General features: G+C 39.0%; 1 protein-coding gene across 3 annotated transcripts in view; it reads left to right on the top strand.

The window, feature by feature from the left end:
* TFPI (tissue factor pathway inhibitor) overlaps nucleotides 1-21,033 on the top strand; it is a 59,670-nt gene that overhangs the window by 4,993 nt on the left and 33,644 nt on the right. For all 3 annotated transcript variants that reach the window (XM_089779792.1, XM_006114816.5, XM_089779791.1), the window contains exons 2-3: nucleotides 9,194-9,315; nucleotides 17,174-17,374. In XM_089779792.1, coding sequence (XP_089635918.1) covers nucleotides 9,207-9,315; nucleotides 17,174-17,374 — 310 coding nt within the window. In that variant the 5' untranslated portion in view covers nucleotides 9,194-9,206. The remainder of the gene's footprint in view (nucleotides 1-9,193; nucleotides 9,316-17,173; nucleotides 17,375-21,033) is intronic.

The following is a 21,033-nucleotide window of genomic DNA, read 5'->3' as shown; positions in this document are numbered from 1 at the left end:
CAAGCATGGCACAACTGGTACTGGGAACTGACAAGTTGTCCCTTCATACCAGTGCATGCAAGTTGTGACTCGCTCGCTTCTGATTTCTGCAACATACTTCATGCTGTATGGACATTAAAAGGGTGTGACTCTGTCATTCCTATTTGGGAAAATAATCTGTGTTTAATGCTCTCAAAACAAAGAGAGCTTATTGCTTCAGAGATCTTGCCAAACTGGAGATGTGATAAACAAGCAATAATTTCTGCAGCGAGGAAGTTGATGGCTGTACTGTATAACCAGAGCAAGAAAGGAAAAAAAGCCCCCAAAGACTGAATTGCTGGCATATCAATCTAGCCACAGAAAAGTACAAGTCACTGGCCAAACTCCCACGTGTGAGGACAGTTTGGAAGAGTATGTCAAAAGAATATATTGGCAAACAAATATTTAGGTACCTTCACACATAAATAAATGCAATATTAGATCATCATTACAAACATGGATGGAAAAAGATGGATGATAAATTGCATCCTCTATTTTCCAAAGACTCCTGAACTTCTACAGTATAATACTTATTCACCCATGTGCTAGTAAGTCACTGAACAATCTACTGTGTCTGTTGACAGAACTATCTTGTCTCTACAAATTGTGTACATGTTAAGGTGGTGAAGACTGTGGCTACTCATGAACTCTCAATAATGATTGTAATGAAGAACAAAATGATAATGATGTTGGCTAGAAATGTCACCAGGACTATTACATTGTAATGATAAATGTTCACAGTTTCTTTTACCCTTTAGACTGCTGTTACATTACTCTGAAGTCACAACAAAACCCAGTTTTATGTCTTACATATTTAAACTAACAGAACCAACTATACAGATTTCAAAGTAGTCACTTTACCATATTAAGGGGATCATTGTTTATCTATCCCTGTTTTCTATATTAATGGCTCCACTTGAAGGGAAGGATCCACATATTGTCTCATGTCAAAATAGACATAATAAGCTTTCAAATGATGTATGATTTGTGTGTGTTTGCAGAGAGAGTACATTAGATTGAATTGGTGGTGCCTGCCCCCTCCCAAAAATTAATGTGAAAAGAAAACAAGTCAGAAAGTGAAATTAATTTTCTAAATCCTTTAGATACGGTAATCTAAAGCAATCAGTATCTTTCAGAAGCTTCCACTACACTTTGTATTGAAATTCTGTAAACCTTATCAATATATGGCCTGATCCTAAATTGATTAATGTAAACTGGCATATCTACGTTGAAGTCAATGGAACTATGTCCACTTACACAAATTAAAGATTATATCCAAACAGTCTTGTAGACAAAGCCTTAGACACTTTGAGATAAAAGTCAAATGTATTAAGCTCAATTTTTAGCTCTCAATTTTGTAAAGTCAAAGGTGCATGTTCCCGCTGTGCACAAGAATTCAATGTGGTTCAAAGTAGCATGTCTCCAGTAGGGTAGCTGCCGCTGACTTTCAGAGCAATGCTCTGTTGGTAGCTATCCCACAGTTCCTGCTGCCCCTTTGCATTCTGGATTATGCTCCCAGTGCATGCTGGGGTCAAAACTGTGCAGTGAGAGATTCTGGGTACAGATCATCGGCATCCTGTAATGCACTCATCTCCACCCTCCCTTACCCTTGCCCTCCAAAGCAACAGCAAACAGTCTTTTGTGCCTTCCCTCTCCCCCGCACCCTAATTATCATGCAGATTCCATAGCAAGGTAGGCATGGAACCAATCATTGAACCCATTCAGCAGCAAAGTAGTATGGCAATCATATTAGCCATGAAGTGTCTTATGCTGGATTATATCCAGAGCATATGCAGGGTCCACCAGAATGAGGAAGAATCTCGGGAGACCATGAACATACTCTTGTATGAAGCACTTGAGTTGAGTGACTGGTAAATGCCATCAGCATTTGATCCTCTGGACACAGCGCAACACCGGTTCTGGTGCTGTGAGACAAGCACAGACTGGTGGGACCACATTGTGATGCAGGTATGGGAAATCAGCAGTGGCTGCAAAACTTCCGTAGGCATAAGGTTGTTTTCATGGAAGTTTGTGAATTGCTCTCCCCAACCCTGAAGTGCAAGAATACCAGAATGAGACCTGCTCTGAGAGTGGAGGAGTGAGTGGCAACAGCCCTGTGGAGACTTGCAATGCCAGATATTTACAGTTTGTTGGAAATCAAATTGGAGTGAGGAGATCTACAGTGGGGACTGTTCTGATGCAAGTAGCCAAGGCAATCAATTCCCTTCAGAACACCTCATTTTAGGAATGGTCTAGAAACTTTTAAAGTTCCTTGGGTCTACAGTTTGTAGCCTTCCAATTGTAAAGTCAAATGCAACAGTTACCATTGATTCCACTCTAGAAAGCTCAGCATGAGCTCTAGAAATAATTTATCCAATCTTCTGTCACGGCTTTAAAGTCACTCATCTTGGGACTTGGCAGAAGGCGGGTCCCACTGGAGAAGTGGACATCTCCCTTCTCCAGTGCTCCTGTGTTCTAAAGTATTCCTGTGACTAATTCTGTGGGACAACATGATCCTGATACTAAATTCCTTGTGAAGAAAAGCCATCACTGATGCATGACTGAATCATTCCTGTCTTGAAGTCAGTAGGATCATAGGTGGAATAAGGTGCTTCCCTTGTGGAGTGAGGATACCTGAATCTGGCCAGGAATGATCAAGAGTTTGGGGAAGTTAATGGAGAGAGCACTAATCCACATTTTTCATATTTGGTTTATCCCCAGTCTCATGCATATAATCAGCCAAAAAATAATGCAGATGGACCAGGTGTTTCAGACTCCCAGAGCAGAAGGGCATAGTTAACACATCTTGAATTGTGCTTTATTGTATATACTACCCTAAAAAAACCCAATTCCACTTGAATCTTAAATCTTAAGGCCTCCATGAACATAAGCAAACAACAAGCATTTGTAAAAGTATTGGATTTGTAGAGATTTTGTTGTTGTTGTTTGTTGTTAAACAGCTGTTCAGTTTGATGCTGGATTTTGGTTTCTTTTAATCTAATCTGGTAAATTCCTAAACTGCAAAACAGATCCTGAGACAGTAAACTTTAGAAACTCCCCCCCCCCCTTTCACCCAAGATGATACAATGTACTAGGAATGTGAGACCATAGAGGAACTTAGAAAGAAGATAAAGGACATTCTGTATTGACTTGTTCTTTGGAATGAGGCAGATGTGCAGTTATAAAGCTGAATTATTTCCTCTTGGGAAACTACCCAAACTTTGGGAATCTCATAAGGGCTACTTTCAGTAAAATACTCTTTTCAAAAGAGAGAGAGAGAGAGCAAAGGACTGCTGCCATCAGATTGAGAATTTTGTCCTTTGTACAAATGCAGCAATTCATTCTTAGACTCCCCTAACTGAATATCTTATAGTTGTTACATAGTTAAGGTCATGCAAGTTGCTGTTTCAAAGGCTCATTTTCAAATGCTAAATACCTGGTGAAATGTGTCCCTTTTTGTCTTAATACACAGTAAGTTTGTTCTCAGCCCGGGATCAAACTTCTTTTGGTTTTTGAAGGATTGAGCAAAAACTGGTTCAACTGCTTTTGAAAACTAAAATATATTTATATATCCTATGAACAAGGAAAAAAGAATTAAATAAAAGTTAGGGGCTGTTCAGATATTAGAAATCTTTCTTGTTCCCAGTTCTCTTCAAAACATAAAAATGAACGCATAATATAAAATATCTCTGAACATCTACTTCTGACAAACTTGTGGAAGATTGGAGAATTCTAAAATCCTGCATTAAAAAAATTGATTTGGGTACTGGTTTTACTTCCTCTTTACCCAGTCCAAAAGACGTCAGTTTTGCCATTATCTGTATTCATTGATAATAATTATTCTGCACTCATTCTTGAAATAATTGCTGACTTAGATCTGTCTCTACAAATAATATTCCTGGTTATGTATTTAAAGAAACATTCTATTGTAAATCACAATTTGCAACTCAGATACTGAATGTAATTTTATATTTCTAGCAGTTCAGGATGTCTTCTACAGAGCTCTTTATTTAAACAACATGGTCTAGGTCTTTGACCAAATAATGGATTATAATTGCGATTCACTAAAATTGTTTCTTTAGCTTCAATTAAAAAATGTTTTCTCCTAAATTTGGACCACAAACCTACACAAGAAAAGAAAGACCGTGGTAAAATACATAAGATGCATCCACAACCTACACACAAAGGCTGCAGTAGGGAAACCTCAAATGGCACATTTTGCCACTGTTACTCATGATGAGTAGTATCATAGTCACAGTGGATAAGGATGGCTGGGAATTTAGGTATTAAAAGGAATCAGTTGGTTATATTTCTTATTTACCAATTTTGTGGGTTTGTGTCACTATACTGATGCTATATTATTTGCACACAAGCTTGTTTTATTTTATTTGCACATGCATTGTTGTTATGCAGTTCCTAGAATTACATGGGAAATTAGAATCATGAAGAGAAGCTTAAGCAATTTCGGGGCAGTCCTCCTAGATTCCTCTCAGTGTTTCTTTGTTTTTTCTTTCTTTCTTTCATGCACGGAACAAATATCACTTAAGATAGAAATGTGTCCTTTGCCCTTTTGACTGATTAGATCCTGGAGACTGTCCAAGCCCTTCAGAGATGGGAGAGCACAAATACTTCCTGAAGGAAGCACATGCTGCTGGCAACTTTGTAAAATATGTCCTGGTCTAGATTTCAAAAGGCAAGGGGGGCTGGCAGCAAATATTTCAGATAATTGTCTTGCTTAATATTTTGAGAAAGCAGGGGCAAGGCTAAACTTAATAAGCAGATTTTTAAAAAATTCTAAGCATCAACCAGGACAAGCTGTGATATGGAAACAGCATTAAACACAGTGGTCATTGGGCACTGTGATAAAACCCCTCCATTATTTAGGTCTGTTAACTGAATGATTTAAGAGACCCACTAAATATACATAACATTATTATATTGTATGGGTAGGTGTACATGTATCTTTCTACATGCAGATTACGCTGAAAAAACCTGTTTTTTATAAATAAAGTTTTTGTCTGGAAGGATTGAACTGTTGTTAAGGGAGGGAAGAAGATGAGCATTTGGTACTGGTTAGAGCCTCTGTTCAGTGTGTTCTGTAGGTAACGTATAATGAGAAGGTAAGGGTCTGTGTTGCCAGGAAATAAAGACAGTCTTCTGTTCACCTGGGGCAAAGTGTTCTAGGTCTCTCTAATCTTTCCATGGAGGGCATGAGGCTGAAGATGTTGTTTAGGACAAGAATACTATAGGGCAGAAAAGGACAAAGGCAAGAGGAAGGACTTTATAACAAAGGGTAACGGAGCAAGCCACCTAGTTTTGTTTTAAGACTGGACTTGATAAAGTTTATGGATGTTATGGTATGAGATTGACACTCACACAGTCCATTGCAGGCATTTACAGGTGTTATGTCCAATTGTCAGAGATGGGACATTATAGAGGAAAGGCACATAGAATTATCTGTAATAACTTTCTTGGGTATCTGGTTGGTGAATCTTGCCCACATGCTTCAGGTCTAACTGATTGCAATATTTGGGTCAGAAAGGAATTTCCCCTCAGGCAAGATTGTGTGTGTGTGGTATGGGGAGGTGGAAGGCACATCTTCCTCTGCATCATGGGGCACAGGTTATTCCACCTAGAGTAAAGGGTGGATTCTCTGTAACTTGAGGCCTTTAAATACAAAGTAGAGGATTTCAGTAACTCAGTTACAGATTACGGGCCTACTGCAGGAGTGGGTGAGTGAGATTCTGTGCCCTGCAGTGTCCACAGAGCAGTCGAGCTAGAGTCAGTCCCTTTTGACCTTAAAGTCTATGGCTACATCTACACTGGCCCCTTTTTCGGAAGGGGCATGCTAATTTTGAAAGTGGGAATAGGGAAATCCGCGGGGGATTTAAATATCCCCCGTGGATTTAAATAAACATGTCCGCCGCTTTTTTTCCGGCTTGGGGAAAAGCCGGAAAAAAAGTGTCTAGACTGGCCCGATCCTCCGGAATAAAGCCCTATTCCGGAGGATCTCTTATTCCTACTTCAAATTCCTTCAAAGTAGGAATAAGAGATCCTCCGGAATAGGGCTTTATTCCAGAGGATCGGGCCAGTCTAGACGCTTTTTTTTCGGCTTTTCCCCAAGCCGGAAAAAAGCGGCGGACATGTTTATTTAAATCCGCGGGGGATATTTAAATCCCCCGCGGATTTCCCTATTCCCACTTTCAAAATTAGCATGCCCCTTCCGAAAAAGGGGCCAGCGTAGACGTAGCTTATGAATCTAAAGGCGATTCAGAAAGATTAATGCAGATGGCAGGGTGAGGTAAAACATTCAAGTATTTTCAGATGGCAGCATTGAAATGAATGAATTAAAATATTTGGCATCAGAAAGTCATTTAGTAGTTGATGAAGAAAACAACAGAACTTCTTTTTGGAGAAAATGTGGGAAGCTATTGTAGTCATAAGCTAAGGAATTCTATAAGCTAATAAGAAATTCCTCTAGTAGGAAAACTTCCTATGGATCATTCAACTCTATAATGGTCAGTATTTTCTATCCAATGATGCAAGCCACTATAATAGTTCTAGCAATGCTGCCACATAGAGCCAGAAAGGAAGGAATATTTATCTAATGAAAATAACAATTAGTGTTTGGGAAGGTATCATGATATTCTTGCTTAGTGTCCAACCCTAAAAGCCCCTTTTTCCCCATGAGTGATGCCAGTGAAACTCAAGGGACTACTTACACAATAACTGGGCAGGGGAGCATAAAACCTACCTTTGTGAAAGCTACCCTGGAACCTCTCTTGACAATATGCGGTGAGGACTTTCGTGTTATTGCTATTTCTACATTTTTTTCAGAACTATTTTTTTATGAAAAATTAGTTTGCCTCATACAAAGACCAATTATCGTATCCCAAGCAGAAATTAATCCTCTCCAAATCTGGTTCTACAAATATAATCTAATCCATATGCCGAGGTTTAAATGCTATAAAACACAACCTGGGTTTTAACTTCTTGAAACATTGCCAAAATAGAATATGGATGGGGTATTTAACATGGCGGGACTGAGAGCAGAAAGGAAGCACATGAAACAACTGAAAGGCAAACGTATTTCTTGGTTTAGTTTGGCAGAAAAATACAGGGAAGTTATGAAAGACTTTAACAATGCAAGCAACTCCCTCAATCCAAATATCTCATTTCTTGTAGAAAACACTGAATGAAAATATACCTCACCATCACTAGCCACATGAAATATTGAATACACTTTCAGTGGGAAAAGTCTGTAGAGCCCTACTGGAAACAGATTGAACTTTGGATAACCCCTGCATTACAAATTATTTGTAATTCTCATTGTCTGCTCTATGTTTTTTCACTAGATTTTGGTTTTCAGAATTTCATTTCTTCTTTCGTTTAAATACAAAGGTCACCGATTGTAATTAAATTGAATAAACAGAAGGAAAAATTGAAGGTCTTGTCAACTAATCTGTATGGGGGCATATTAATTCCTGGTTTCCAAAGGCTATTGTAAGAATACATTTGATTAATATTTGTGGGTTGCTTAGATGCTACAGTGATGAGAACATATAAGTTCCTGGGCAGATAGAAATGATAGATTACAGCTAGTAATGTTCTGATTTTTTTGTTGACTCAAATTTGGCCCAAAGTTTGATTCAAACAGAATTTCTATCATAAATTCATGTTCAAATACCCCAAGTAAATGATACCTCCCATGTCTCTGGTGTAACAGGTTCAGCCAGGCAAGAAGGATTGAGATGGTAGGCCAATTCTTCCATGTGTCTCAATTTACAAGCAGTGTGGGAGAGAGATTGTCAAATGTATGAGAATCCGTCTTGGGTGAGTTGTTAAGGCAATTGGGAAGAATTAGGACATAGGTGGTTTTGCACGTGCCAATCAGAGAAAACTAAAGATGCCCAATAGATTTTCCTGGATAAAATGCAGACAACTATGGAATTTAAGCACTACAGGATTAGACGGCATTTGAGGAGAGGTTTTGAGAATCTCAGTGAGGACTTTATGCTGGACCTAGGCACCTAAAGCAGAAGTTAGACCTCTAAGTCCCATGATGGATCTAACCTGAAGCACAACAATGATTCTGACTATCTTTGTAGAGAACCATAGCTAGGTACTATTAGGGTGAGAGAATCTCTGGGTGCATAATGGAAGGGAAAGGACCAAATGTAGTCCTCAGACTTATTTGAGAGCTGTTTTGAAGTGAAAGAAAGTGCATGCTCCATTCTTGTTGGGAAATTGATGTGTGGACATTTTTTTCTCAGTGATCACACTGTACACTTCAGTGTTTGGGAACAATTACGGTATACTTGGTTCGTTTGAAGGTGAAAACAAAACAAAAGTAGCCATCAAGGGTTAGATTTGCAAAAAGTCTTTTTCAAAAAGAGTCTTCTAGATTTTCATATACACCCCAACATTCTTTATTACTCATGTGTACAAGTAGCATTTTTGCTTGCAGAATTATTTTTTTCTGTATTCAAATGATTGCAAGCTTAGAGCTGTGTACACAAAGAAACTGCACTGACATGCTTTGAAAAAAATTGCTTTAAACTTGTTATTTTAGAAACTCAGAAGCTAAATAGTAGAAAAGGAACTCTAGTCAATAGAGGTGATAAATTATGTGAAGAAATATATAGGTCTGAATTCTCTGCTGGCATGACTCTCTTTATTTACTTCAATGAAATTTTACAAGCAGGAAATACGGCCAATTAATTCAAGTTGATCATATTCTGTTTTACAAATATATGTTTTCTGTCAGATAGACACCTGGCTGTTGTGCAGTCCCATTCAGTTGATCACTTGTACAACAAAATTCTTCTTTACAGAGTTTAACTGAAGCTGGCTTTAGAAACTTAAGTGCCTTATCAAAAAAAAAATGCAAGCACTTGGATTGGAATTAAATTGTGGCTTAAAATAAATGTAACTAGTTGGTTGCTCTGGCTTGAAGAGTACAGTTGAGAATCTAAGACTGTGTTTTCTTTAGACACATGTGGGTATGTATTTTACGTGTGTGTGTGTGAGAGAGATGTGATTCTTGCATGAGCTACTGTAGATTTAGTCATACAGGTAGAAGTTTACTGTACTTGTACTATTTAAAAATTCTTTTGAATTGCACTTTTTCTCAGGACACTTCATTAAGTGTTTATTATACTTGTATATTATTCAGAAAGACTAAAGAAATGAAGAGAGGCTGTTTCTTAGTTACTGCCTTACTCCTGTTGTTGGGCTATGTCTCCTGGCATGTGTCTGCAGACTCAGAAAATGGAGAAGAAGATCAGGACCCCCCAGGTAAGAGTTTATAAGTTTAACCATTGCACCATCTGAAATTGCATTGAATAGAATCATGGACCTGATCCTTCATCAGTGAATTTCGAAGAAGCTTTCCTATTGAACTCAATGGAAGTAGAACTGGGCCTTATCTGAGCAAAGAGCAGTCCTAAATAATGTGTGGGGCTTAATATCTCATTCCATTGCAGTGAGATACTAAGAAGGTGGCATAAAAATGACAGATCTTGCAAAGTATTGTGTGTATAACACCAGTTATGAAGCTCTTTCCAAACTCAGGTTTCTGGAATGTGTCCTACACCTTTGGAAATCTGGCAATTCCAAACAAAATCTGTGCCAGCTGCTAACATCTTTCCTTAAGAACTATTCTGTGAATGTGTCCTGTGCTGTTGGGCAGAGAGGAAGGATTGGTCCTTACTTGTGTGTTTGGTGGTAGATAGAATCATGGCTGTATTTCCCACATGTACAAAGGGGAGGAAAATGAGGTGGGGAATATAAGTATTTATTCTGCATAGTCATAGCTACAATAGAAATATAATCAGTGTAGGTAGACTTTATTACAATCAGTGTCACCAAATTTGAAAATAATGGCTTTGCTCTACACTAAATAAATTCCCTTCTCTCATAATCAGGTTAGGTCATTCTGAAGAAATTTACCCTTATGTTTACCTCTCAGCCTTGAAGCCCATATATAAACTTCCTTTTTTTTTTTCAAAACTTGGCTTGACCTTGCATAGCATACACTTCTTGTTAGAATTTCAACAGCTTGATAACGTTTTGCATAGACCATTCAGATTTCTAGTTCAATTATTAAACTAAAAAGTAAACTAATCTTCACAATCTTTTTTGAGGGAGGAGTGCACGTTGTGAACAACAAAGCATAGCTCTTAACAAGTAGTACAAGTTTCTGCTTTTAAACACAAAAGAATTACTCAAACCTGCTAAGTCTGTGATTTTTTTCACAATCAACAATTTGAGAACCAGCCATGAACTTATTATGTGGAGTATTCCCACATCTTGGATTCAGATTCCAAAACAAACAAATGTTCGTCTTTTGGTTATGAAACCAAGGTCTGTTCTAATTGCATCTAATAAGGACTCCATAGCGCTTTTAGCAAGAATAGGACCACTATCTGATGTTCTCACCAAGTTCCTATTCTGTAATGAGCTTGATCCTGCCTAAAAATCATCCTGCAATTTTCTTAGGTGTAGGGTGAGATCCTGGTCTCATTACAGTCAATGGCAAAACTCTTACTTGAGTTCTTTCTGGACAGAGGTTCACTTACAGGGTGTGTCTAGACCAGTGTTTCTCAATCTTTTTTTGCTCATGGCCGCCTTCTGAGCCTCGTTTATCTCTGTGGCCCCCCTCATAGCCGCTGTTATTTGGAAAAATAGGTGCATAATTTACCTAATGTTCTGTTTTTTCCATGTGGTCCCCTAGAGGTAGGGTGTGGCCCCTGGGGAGCCATATTGCCCATGGTTGAGAACCACTGGTCTAAACTACAGGGTTTTTTCAAAAAAAAAGTGGCCTTTTTTTGAAAACACTTCCCATGTATCTAGACTGCTGCCGTGTTCTTTTGAAAGTAAATCGAAAGAATGCAGCAGTTTTTTTGACCATGGAAAACCTCATTTTATGAGGAAGAATGCTTGTTTTGGAAAGTGCTCTTTTGAAAAAAAGTGCTATATAATACAAACTGTGTTTTTTCGAAAGAGAGCATCCAGACTGCCTGGGTGCTCTCTTTCGAAAAAGCGACTTGCTTTTTCAAAAGTACTGGTTGTAGTCTAGATTCTCTTTTTCAAAAGAGGCTTGCAGTCTAGACGTAGCCACAGTGTTTACTTCCTCCCCTAAGCAGCTGTATAGTGGTGCTGATTGCTACTAAACAGCTCATGTGTCACTCCAGAAATCTACCTCAAGCTCCATTTCAGTGGTGGATCAAGTCATTCCTAAATCCAAAGAATGTGTAAAATCATACATTGGGATCCTTTTGAATAAAAGAGCCTGTATCAAAACAAGACATCCACTCCCCATGTTGTTGAAAATATGGCAGTTAGAAAACTAAGTGCTGCAGGCTAGAGAGTGGTGCAAAATGTTCTGCATGGCACTGAGAACAGTGTCGGTATTCAAATAATAAATAATTACAATCATACTGGTATCAACAAGTTACAGAAAATGCTAACCTATTACGTAACTGCTTCTGTGTTGTATAACATGTCCCATGATACCACTTGTGCCCTTTATTTAATCTAAAATTTAAAACAAATGAGTCACTGCCATTCAAATGTGCTTTTTATTATTGTAAAAGTTTATCAAGAAGTAATGTGACCATATGAGGGTTCAGATATACTGGTAGGAAAAGCTCTTAGTGTGTGGGTGGCAAATCGTCAAATGAAACTGACAGAGAAAAAGAAGAAGAAACCTCTTTTTCATCAATGACAAGCTGCTTAGTATTGATAATACTTATCAAAGAAAAAAGGCATTTATGAAAAAAGCTTATAATGGTGCCAACATAGTTTTACTAATAAGAATAACTATAGACAGATGTGTGGGGTGGAATGAAACAAGTAACTTAAGCAGATAAAAGAGAAAGCACTGCTATGAAATATTTCTATATAGCATCTATCTACACCAGATGACTGGATCCCTAGGTTTTATTTTCAAAGATGAGTAAAAGGATAGTTCTGATCTGAAAAAGCATGTTTATAACAATGCCATTGTGGACCTTATATTTATTATTTCCATGATTTCTATATTCTATTCATTTGATAAGTAAAGGATGGATTTTGTAACCATTAGTCTTGCATATTCAACTCAAGCTCTAAAAATCAAGCTGGGCTCTTTGGCTGCTTCTCGACTGGCATGATTTTGCGGAAATGCTTTTAATGGAAAAGTTTTTCAGTTAAAAGTATTTCCGCAAAAGCACGTCTAGATTGGCACGGATGCTTTTGCGCAAAAAGTGCTTTTGCGCAAAAACATCCGTGGCCAGTCTAGATGCGATTTTTGCGCAAGAAAGCTCCAATCGCCATTTTAGCTTTTTAGCTTTTTTGCTTTTTTGTGTAAAACAGTTCTTCCCTGTCTACATTGGCCCTCTTGCGCAAGTATTCTTGCACAAGAGGGCTTTTTCCCAAGCAGGAGCGTGAAAGTATTTGCGCAAGAAGCACTGATTTTGTACATTACAAAGTCAGTGCTCTTGCGCTAATTCAAGCGGCCAGTGTAGACAGCTGGCAAGTTTTTGCCAGTCTAGATGCACCCAGGGTATGTGTACAAAGGAAAAAAAGTGATTGTGTCGACAAAGCATTAACAATGTATTTTGTCTGTATGCGTAAACCCTGGTTTATGCATGCTGCAAGCTGCAATTTGAGCAACTAACAAAATTGTGAAGATGTTATATTAGGCATCTGGCATAACATTCTGATGAAGCTGTTGATAAATACAGATTTTTTAAAACTCTGTGCCCAATACCTTAAAGCAATGTTTCTGAGAAATTGGATCAAATTCTGATCTCTAGTGTATCAAAGAAAATATTTCTGGGTTTTCTTTGGGGTATATGCCCTCCTCCCCTCCCCCCACACACACCCTTTGAAATGATTTTTTGGTCTTTCCTTATGAAACTCTAATGGGCTGGAATATTATAAGGATATTTAATTTATTTTCTTCTTAAGGTTAGCCCTCAAGAAAAGATAGTTCTCTTGAAGTTTTATCAGTGTTCACTAACTTCTATGCATAATGCACACCACCAGTATGCAGGGCCCCAAATGCAGCAAACTCAATATAATTCCATTCTGAAGAGAGCAGGAGACTCTTTAGAGGTGGAGCTGCAGCTCCTGTAAACAACAGAGCAGTACTAGGCACAGGCCTTGTCCCATAATGTGAAATGAGTAAAGGTGGATCCATGCCTATACAGATCCACCAGCTCTCCTAATGCTCCAGAGATTGGTAGGAGGTTCCTGTCTTCTAAATGCTACAGAAACCCCCCTTTTTAAATATAGTTTATTTACTTGGTCTCGCTTGGTTACAACAGTGTCACTCCCATTGTACAGAAAGGAAAGACTTTGGGAAGAAAGCAACACAATAATTTGTTTCTCCGATGATTCTTCTCATTCACCGAGCAGAAAACTGCCTCTTAGCTAGTAATTTGTTCATCCTCATTGTGTGATTCTATGACTGAATGTACATGTTTGTTCTGCCTTATAATTTGGCTTAGTAAGATGGAGACAGTATCATATATCATAAATGTGGCAATGTGTAGGATGCTAAATGTGATGATGTGGACATGTGTCTCTGGAGCTCTTGAGGCTGGGAAGCCCAAAAAGTTTTCATATCCTCTTTTTGTCCTCCATGGACCTAGATTGATTTGTGATAGTGACCTTATTTTGGGGGTTTGGATTTTCCAGATTTTGTTGCCTAGCTACCTGTTTTAGGAATATGAAACTTGACCATGTCCTTGACAGCCTCTCATATGTTCATAAAAACAGACATTAATTTTAAAGGGTTCATTTAAAGGCCATGAAGTTATGCTATTAATACTATTGGAAGTTGGGCCTCTCTCTGAAACTTAACATAATGCCATTTAAGAGAATAGTCTCAGAGAGTGTAAATCAGCATAAATCTGGCCTCTGGGATTTTTTAAATTAAGCTATTTTTGTAAATTAAAAAATATGAAGCAGAGAACAGGCACAGGTTGACCAACAGCAGTGCACAGTTTTCATAATTGTGTCTTTAGCCTGACTTAGAGAGAACAGAAGTGAGACACGTCAGTGTCTCAGAGGGAGTGGAGGCACCAGACCAGACAGGCTTCTTAACTGAGACTGGAACCTCATATAGTGTTAGAAGTGATGGGATGTGGGTTCTTTTCCCTTTTGTCTCTCTCCTGGTCCCCTGGGCCATTGCATGGGCATCTTTGTGGGCAGTCTTCACAGAACTCACTGCTTTAATTGGCACAGAAGAATAACCTATCACTTCCCTTTGACTAATTTTGACGAGGAAAATCTTACATTACCATTTTCTATTTGGTGTTTATTCTATGAGTAAGTGGAAGACTTCAGTTTACAGTGCTGTCAGTCTGGCTTTCAATAAACACACACACTCCTCTAAAACGTTGACAACCCCAGGAGGGAAACAAAAAAGGTGTGCAGTATAATGTAAACGTTGAAAGAACTTTATCCATAGGACTTCAACTACAGTGCTGTCTTAATATCTCCATACAACATCTGCAATACAGTCTAGCTAACAAGATTTCTACTATAGTTAATATGTCGGTAATGTCAAGCTACTGCATAATAAAAGACTTAGATTTCAGCTTTTCAATTCAGTTTACTTTAATGTGAATATTATGAAGTTGTTTTCACTGTAATCATTTTAAAGGTCTATTCCTTAATAAAGTTCAAAGTAGGAGGGCTAATGCAGCCTTAGGAATTACAATGAACAAAATTCTTACTTTGTAGTGTGTATTATTTAATAGAGTGGTGCTGCCCTCTGGAGTACCGTTCTGGTTTTGCTTATTCAAAGGCTACACTTTATTTCAATGCTTGGGTTTCCTACTCATTCTATCCCCTCTCCAGCAGTATTTTTCTAGTGTATGGCATCCTCTTACTTATTTAATAGTATTAACACCAAAGAGACATAAATAGAAGCAACTACCAAGGCTCAACTGTGCCCAGTATTTCTGGGTGAAAGTGAAGAGGGGGAAAGTGGGAGAAGCCTTCTCTCTGTTTGGCACCCTCTGCTGATTTGCTGATTGCTGTCCATTGGGTGACCTTGGTATTGCTTTCTCTGAGAGTGCCCTGGGAATATCAGTTACCTGGAAGGAAGGTTGGGTAGCAGGTATGAGTTCGCAAGGCATTGACTGAAGCACGCACTTCACTTTGGGTTACACTATGACTCTCACAGGCAGCAGAATTCTTCCTGTAGGTCCCAAGAAGTGCACATTGTAACAGCTGCTCTTTCACCTTTCCATCGGTAGCTGAGAAGACGTCCCATTGCAGTACAGTAAAAATCCCCTAGTTCAAGGGTTCTCAAACTTCATTGCACGGTGACCCCCGTCTGACAACAAATTACTTCATGACCCAAGGGTAGGGGGTCTGAAGCCTGAGCCCACCCAAAGTACCGCCTCCCCAGAAGCAGGGGACGGGGGCAAAGCCCAAACACAAAGTCTTCAGCTCCAGACAGGGGCTTACACCCTGAGCCTTGCTGCCCAGGGCTAAGGCCATCAGGCTTTGGCTTCCTCCCTGTGTGGTGAGGCTTGGGACTTGGCCCTGGGGCCCACTAAGTCTAAGCCTCTCCAGTGATTCCATTCAAGGGGGTCACAGCCCACTTGGGAGTCCTAACTCAGCATTTGAGAGCCACTGTTCTACGTTATAAGCTTCAATCTAACCCAAAATGTCTACTTTCACTGAGTGGCAGGTATTTTTAACTCAAATGGCAAGAAGTTCTATTTTACCCAGAGGAACAAAGGTTGTTAAATCCAAAGGCCATCGAAAGGGAACAAGGTGGTTTAAGTAGAGTGAGTCAGAAAGGGGGGCGGGGGAGATTTTAATGTATTTTCAAACTGATATGAAAAGATCCCTCTCCCAAAAATATTAAAAAATGAAAAACAAAATTCCAGAATAATTTTCATTTGAGGCAATTGAAATCATATTTATTTTGACCACTTTTAGTAAATTTTAAAGGAACACAATTGAATCTTACCATTTGGGAAATATTGAAGCACCTTTTGTGACATTTTGGCTGTGTCTAGACTACATGCCTCTGTCGGCAGAAGCATGTAGATTAGACAGATCAGCAAAGGCAAATGAAGCCGCGATTTAAATGATCGCGGCTTCATTTACATTTACATGGCTGCCGCGCTCAGCCGACAAACAGCTGATCAGCTGTTTGTCGGCTCAGCGCGGCAGCCATGTAAATGTAAATGAAGCCGCGATCATTTAAATCGCGGCTTCATTTACCTTTGCTGAACAAACAAATCTACATGCCTCTGCCGACAGAGGCATGTAGTTTAGACATACCCTTTCAGAATATCTTTTCCATCACATGTATGTAATTTCTCACACACAATTTGATTCAATCAAAAAAAATCTATGATTAAAATCTGTTTTGGTGATAGTTTTTCAACTGTCTAGTTGCAGATGTTTAGTCTTAAACCTATTTGCAGGCTATAACATAAGAACTAGGGGTCAGCCAATACATTAATATGCAACAGGCTTCAGACAAATAAAAGGAAGCATTTATACACACAATACACAGTCAACCTATGGAACTCATAGCCAGGGATGTTGTGAAGGGCAAAACTTTGACAAAATTCAAAAAAAGAACTATATAAGTGGAAGGAAAGATAGATCCATCAATGGCTATTAGCTGAGATGATTAAAGATGCAACCTCCAATAAGTTGTGTCCCTAGCTTCTGTTTACCAAAAGGGGATGATTAACCTGTTCTGTTCATACCTTCTAAAGCATCTGGCATCAGCTACTGTCAGAAGATAGAAATTCAGCTAGATGGACCATTGGTCTGACCCAGTGTGGCCCTTCTTATGTTCTAAAATTTGAGCTGTTTTGATTGTATATGGACAGTCCTCAGCAATCAAGGTCCCACTCCTGGAATTGGCATTCCAAATACTGATGATATTATTTTTATAAGCACATATTAAAGGTGTATAAAACATCAAAGATTAAATACTGTGCCATGCCTTTCACAGAATCCAGGTGTAAGGACAAGGAGCAGAGAAAAGGTAGGATGGGGGGTCAGAACTGTAATTTGGGAGATTATTTAAATCTCTAATCTCACTGAAGCTATGCTACTAAATTATCAAACGAACTGTACTACTTTTAAGCATCGTATTGCCTTTGTTTCTCCTACCCCATCATAGGTGCTGCTTTACCACCACTGAAGCTAGGAAATTCAATCTGTGCCTTCAAGGCGGATGCCGGTGCATGTAAAGCTATATATACACGGTATTATTTCAATATTCAAACTCATCAGTGTGAGGTCTTTGAATACGGTGGCTGCTATGGCAATGAGAACAACTTCCTAACACTAGAACAATGCCAGGAGACGTGTGTGGTATCAGGTCAGTATCCTTTCTCCTAGCCTCCTGGCTGCATTTTATATTTATTTAGTGTCTACTGTCTTATTTGTTGACTGTGAGTTCTGAAGAGCAGGGTCTGTCTCTTGTTTACATTTCCCAGAAAAATGCGGCCTCCTGCCTGCTGGGGTGAGCTCAATAATTGCTCCCCATACTAGCCTGCACCGAAGCATGTATTGCTGCTGCAGCTTCATTGCCCCAGGACCAAGTTAGCTAGATTAAAGCTAGTCTGGGTACCTCTACTTGACCTATAATCACATCCTGGGTTTATACTGGTTTTAGACCCCCCCCCCCCAAAAAAAAGAACTTGAATGACTATGTTGCAACTATCCAGCTTTTCAGTTGGGTTTATACAGTGCACACTACCACATCTTCATTGCTTTGGGACCTAAGATAACTAGCATAAAGCTAGTTTAGGTATGCTTACACAAGCTGTAAATATCCCCTCAGGCCAGGTCCACACTGCTGGGGAAGGTTGGCATAAGGTACGCAATTCCAACTATGCAAAAAACAAGCTGGAGTTGATGTATCTTAAGCTGAGCTTCAGTGCTGTCTTGATAGCAGGAGGTAGATGGAAGAAATGCTCCTGGCAACTTTCCTTCCTCTTCATGAGGAGTAGGTGCATCGGCGCCAGTGAGGATGCCCTCAGCATGTGATTTAGCAGGTCTTTACTAGACCTGCTAAATTGAATGCTGGAAGATCGACCACCACAGTGTCGATCTTCCTGCATGTGGTGTCATGGCTGAAGAGTGAGCAAATCTTCAGTGTTGGGTGTGAAGGTTTTTTATGTAAGGTTCTGGATAAAGGTTGCTGTGTAAAATCTGTTCTTGAGGAAAAGTTACTCCCTTGATGTTGGGCTGACATTGTTGAAAGAGGGAATTGTCTGCACGCTGATAAACACCTCTGATCCAGGATAGGTATAAATAAAATGATTCTTAAAATATACCCAGACTCACATCTCCAGCATCTCTGATCCTGAGAAGTCCTCAGATATTTGCTGCTGCTACTTGACAAAAAGGCACAATAATGAGTAATAATACTCACTAGGAATATCCTTAATTTTTCTTCTCTGTAATGCCTGTAATTGTTCAGTTTTACAATCTGAATAAGGCTTCACCAGCTAACCAATAAAAATAAAATCATAGGACGTCTATCAATATACACATTCAAGATCCCAGACGTACAGCTAGGCTGTCATCCTGGACAAAATATGCTTTTAATGATTATTCTGCTAACGAAGAGGGAAGGAAATTGAATGGCTTGTTTGTTTGTTTTTAAAGAACTAAGCACCTTTACGTCCTAATCACTTTCAAAGGTGCTATAGGTGCTCCACACCATTAAAATTAGAACAAAAGTTCAATACCACTGAGAAATTCCACATACAGAGTATTAAAATCTCATATCAATCACAGAAGTATTTTGGATGTGAAGGTGGCATATCCCCTATTTCCTTATCTGACATGGATGTCCATTTTGTCTGAACTTGCTACTTGAAACTGGAGACTCTACAGAAATTTTTAGATTCATTTTGTAGTAAGAATAGATCAGCTTTATTTTAGCATAGAAGCTTAAATTGTTTCAACTGCAAAATAGAGAAAGATCTACAGAAGAGCTGATATTGGCATTTTTTGTAGAATATGAGCGTGAGTGTACAGAGAGCACAACATTTTCTATTAAATACTAATCATAAAGTGCTTGGGGCTCTCTAGCCTTGTGCAATCAGCCTTCAGGACTGTTCTCCCGCAGAAGTGCTACAGTCTTCCAAAGTGAGGGTAGCTTTTAAATCAGAAAGCAGCTGCCCCCTTGTGGATTTCATACAAATGATTTATGAATTCATTTCCTCAACAGTGATCAATTTTCAGTCACAAGCCCTCCCTGGCCTAATTGCAAAATATCGCATGAAATGATAATGGACTCTGTTGACCCATTGACATAGGCGATTATGTGATTCCTAGGCTGAGCAATGCACAGACAGTTTGGAATAGATTTATGTCTTGTCTTTTTTGAAAGCAATCTGAGGGCCCTTCCTGTAGGTTTCTGTGCAAACGTCAGTAAGAGTCACTTTTTTTTTTGTTCTCACCATCTTCAGAGCATACTCCTGTAATATAGAAATATGCTGGGAATATGCTGATGTGCTCTAGGCATCCGGCCAGCACTGCAGTATAAAAATTGACCTCCTGGGAACAGTGTGTGTCATCTTAGTACTTGGCAAATTTTTGTATCTCATAGAATCAAATTCTTAATCCTGGAAAATTATTTAGAAACCAGGAGTTTACAATAAGAATTCAGAAGATCCTTTCGTACTGATCTAGAAGTTGCAGCTTTAAGCAGAGACCTTTTACAGCAGTGTGCTGTGTCTGTGTTTGATGCTAGATGCAAAGGGTAATCTGTTTTCTCCTCCCTCATCACTCCTGGCTAACAATTTGGAGTCTGTCACTAAGGCTTGACCCAATGCCCAGTGATATCAATGGAAGTCTTCCCCTTGACTTCTGTGGTCTCTAGATGATGTCTCAAATGTGTCTAAGGGGAATCCCAGAAAAGATCTGTATCTATATAACTATCAAGAGCCATGTCACTAGCCCAATCCCAAAGAGCTTTGTAATGGGCCTGTTTTCCCTCAAAGTATTAGAATGATGTTCAGGGAAGAAAAGCTAATGGAGCAGGTGTGCAAGGCACATCAGGCGCTAAAATGTTTCTTAGCACTTACTGTACATAGCACGTCTCATCCTCACAGGTTGCAGACAATTAATCCTCCCAAGGCTCATAAGAGCTAAGTACCATAAATAAATAGTCTAGTATCTCTTTATTACAGGTAGGGAAATAAAGATAGAGAATTTAACACTTATTCTACGTCCATAGATTGAATTTGGGTCAAAGCCAGGATTATGACTCAGGGGTTGTAATTTCAAAAGTAACAAGGCATATTGCTTCCTTAATGAATACCTGGAGTAGGCATAGAGTTAAGAAACTCTGGATTTTATTCCAGTGATTTCCTGCATGATTGTGGGAATGCCATTTAACTGCTCTGTGTTTTAGTTTCATCATCTATCACATGGAGATAAGATTTCCTTCTTAGAGTGGTGTGGTGAGGCCTAAATGGCTGAATTAACGGGCTAGATTCTGTGAACTAAAAGGAACGGATTCTCATGAAAGCCTGAGTTAAAATGATATATGTGCTGAAGTAAGTTAACAGAAATAAATACCTGTAGTATACTTTGCACCAATTTATATTCACTGGGTGGGCAATATACATGCTGAGGGGGGAGAAAAGCAGCTAACCAGAAGGTTAAGTTCTCTTACACTCTCCTGATAATTCCTTTTATCTCCTGCTGCTTCCTTTGACTCTCAAAGACAGAAATTGTGTTCATTTTGCACTCTTACTGAACACCAAATCAGTGCAATTTATACCACTTACACCTTTTTTCTGATCAATCTGCACAAATTGATTACTTTAGTTCTATACTTAAACCACTAGAGTACTCCCATTCCACTGTAAATTGATTTAATATCAGGCTAAAAATCTGAATTTCAATTTCAGAACCAAAGTGGGCTTAATTATAATTGTTAAAAATATTCTATTTGATATGGATTCTGCTTGGAGTTTGTCATGTCCAACCCCTGAGCTCCCTCTGCGGCATAGAAAT

Source organism: Pelodiscus sinensis, chromosome 7 (assembly GCF_052426305.1).
Source record: "Pelodiscus sinensis isolate ZL-2025 chromosome 7, ASM5242630v1, whole genome shotgun sequence".
Classification (NCBI taxonomy): domain Eukaryota; kingdom Metazoa; phylum Chordata; order Testudines; family Trionychidae; genus Pelodiscus; species Pelodiscus sinensis.
The sequence above is the reverse complement of the archived record's forward strand: the minus strand, read 5'-3'. Positions and strand labels throughout refer to the sequence as shown.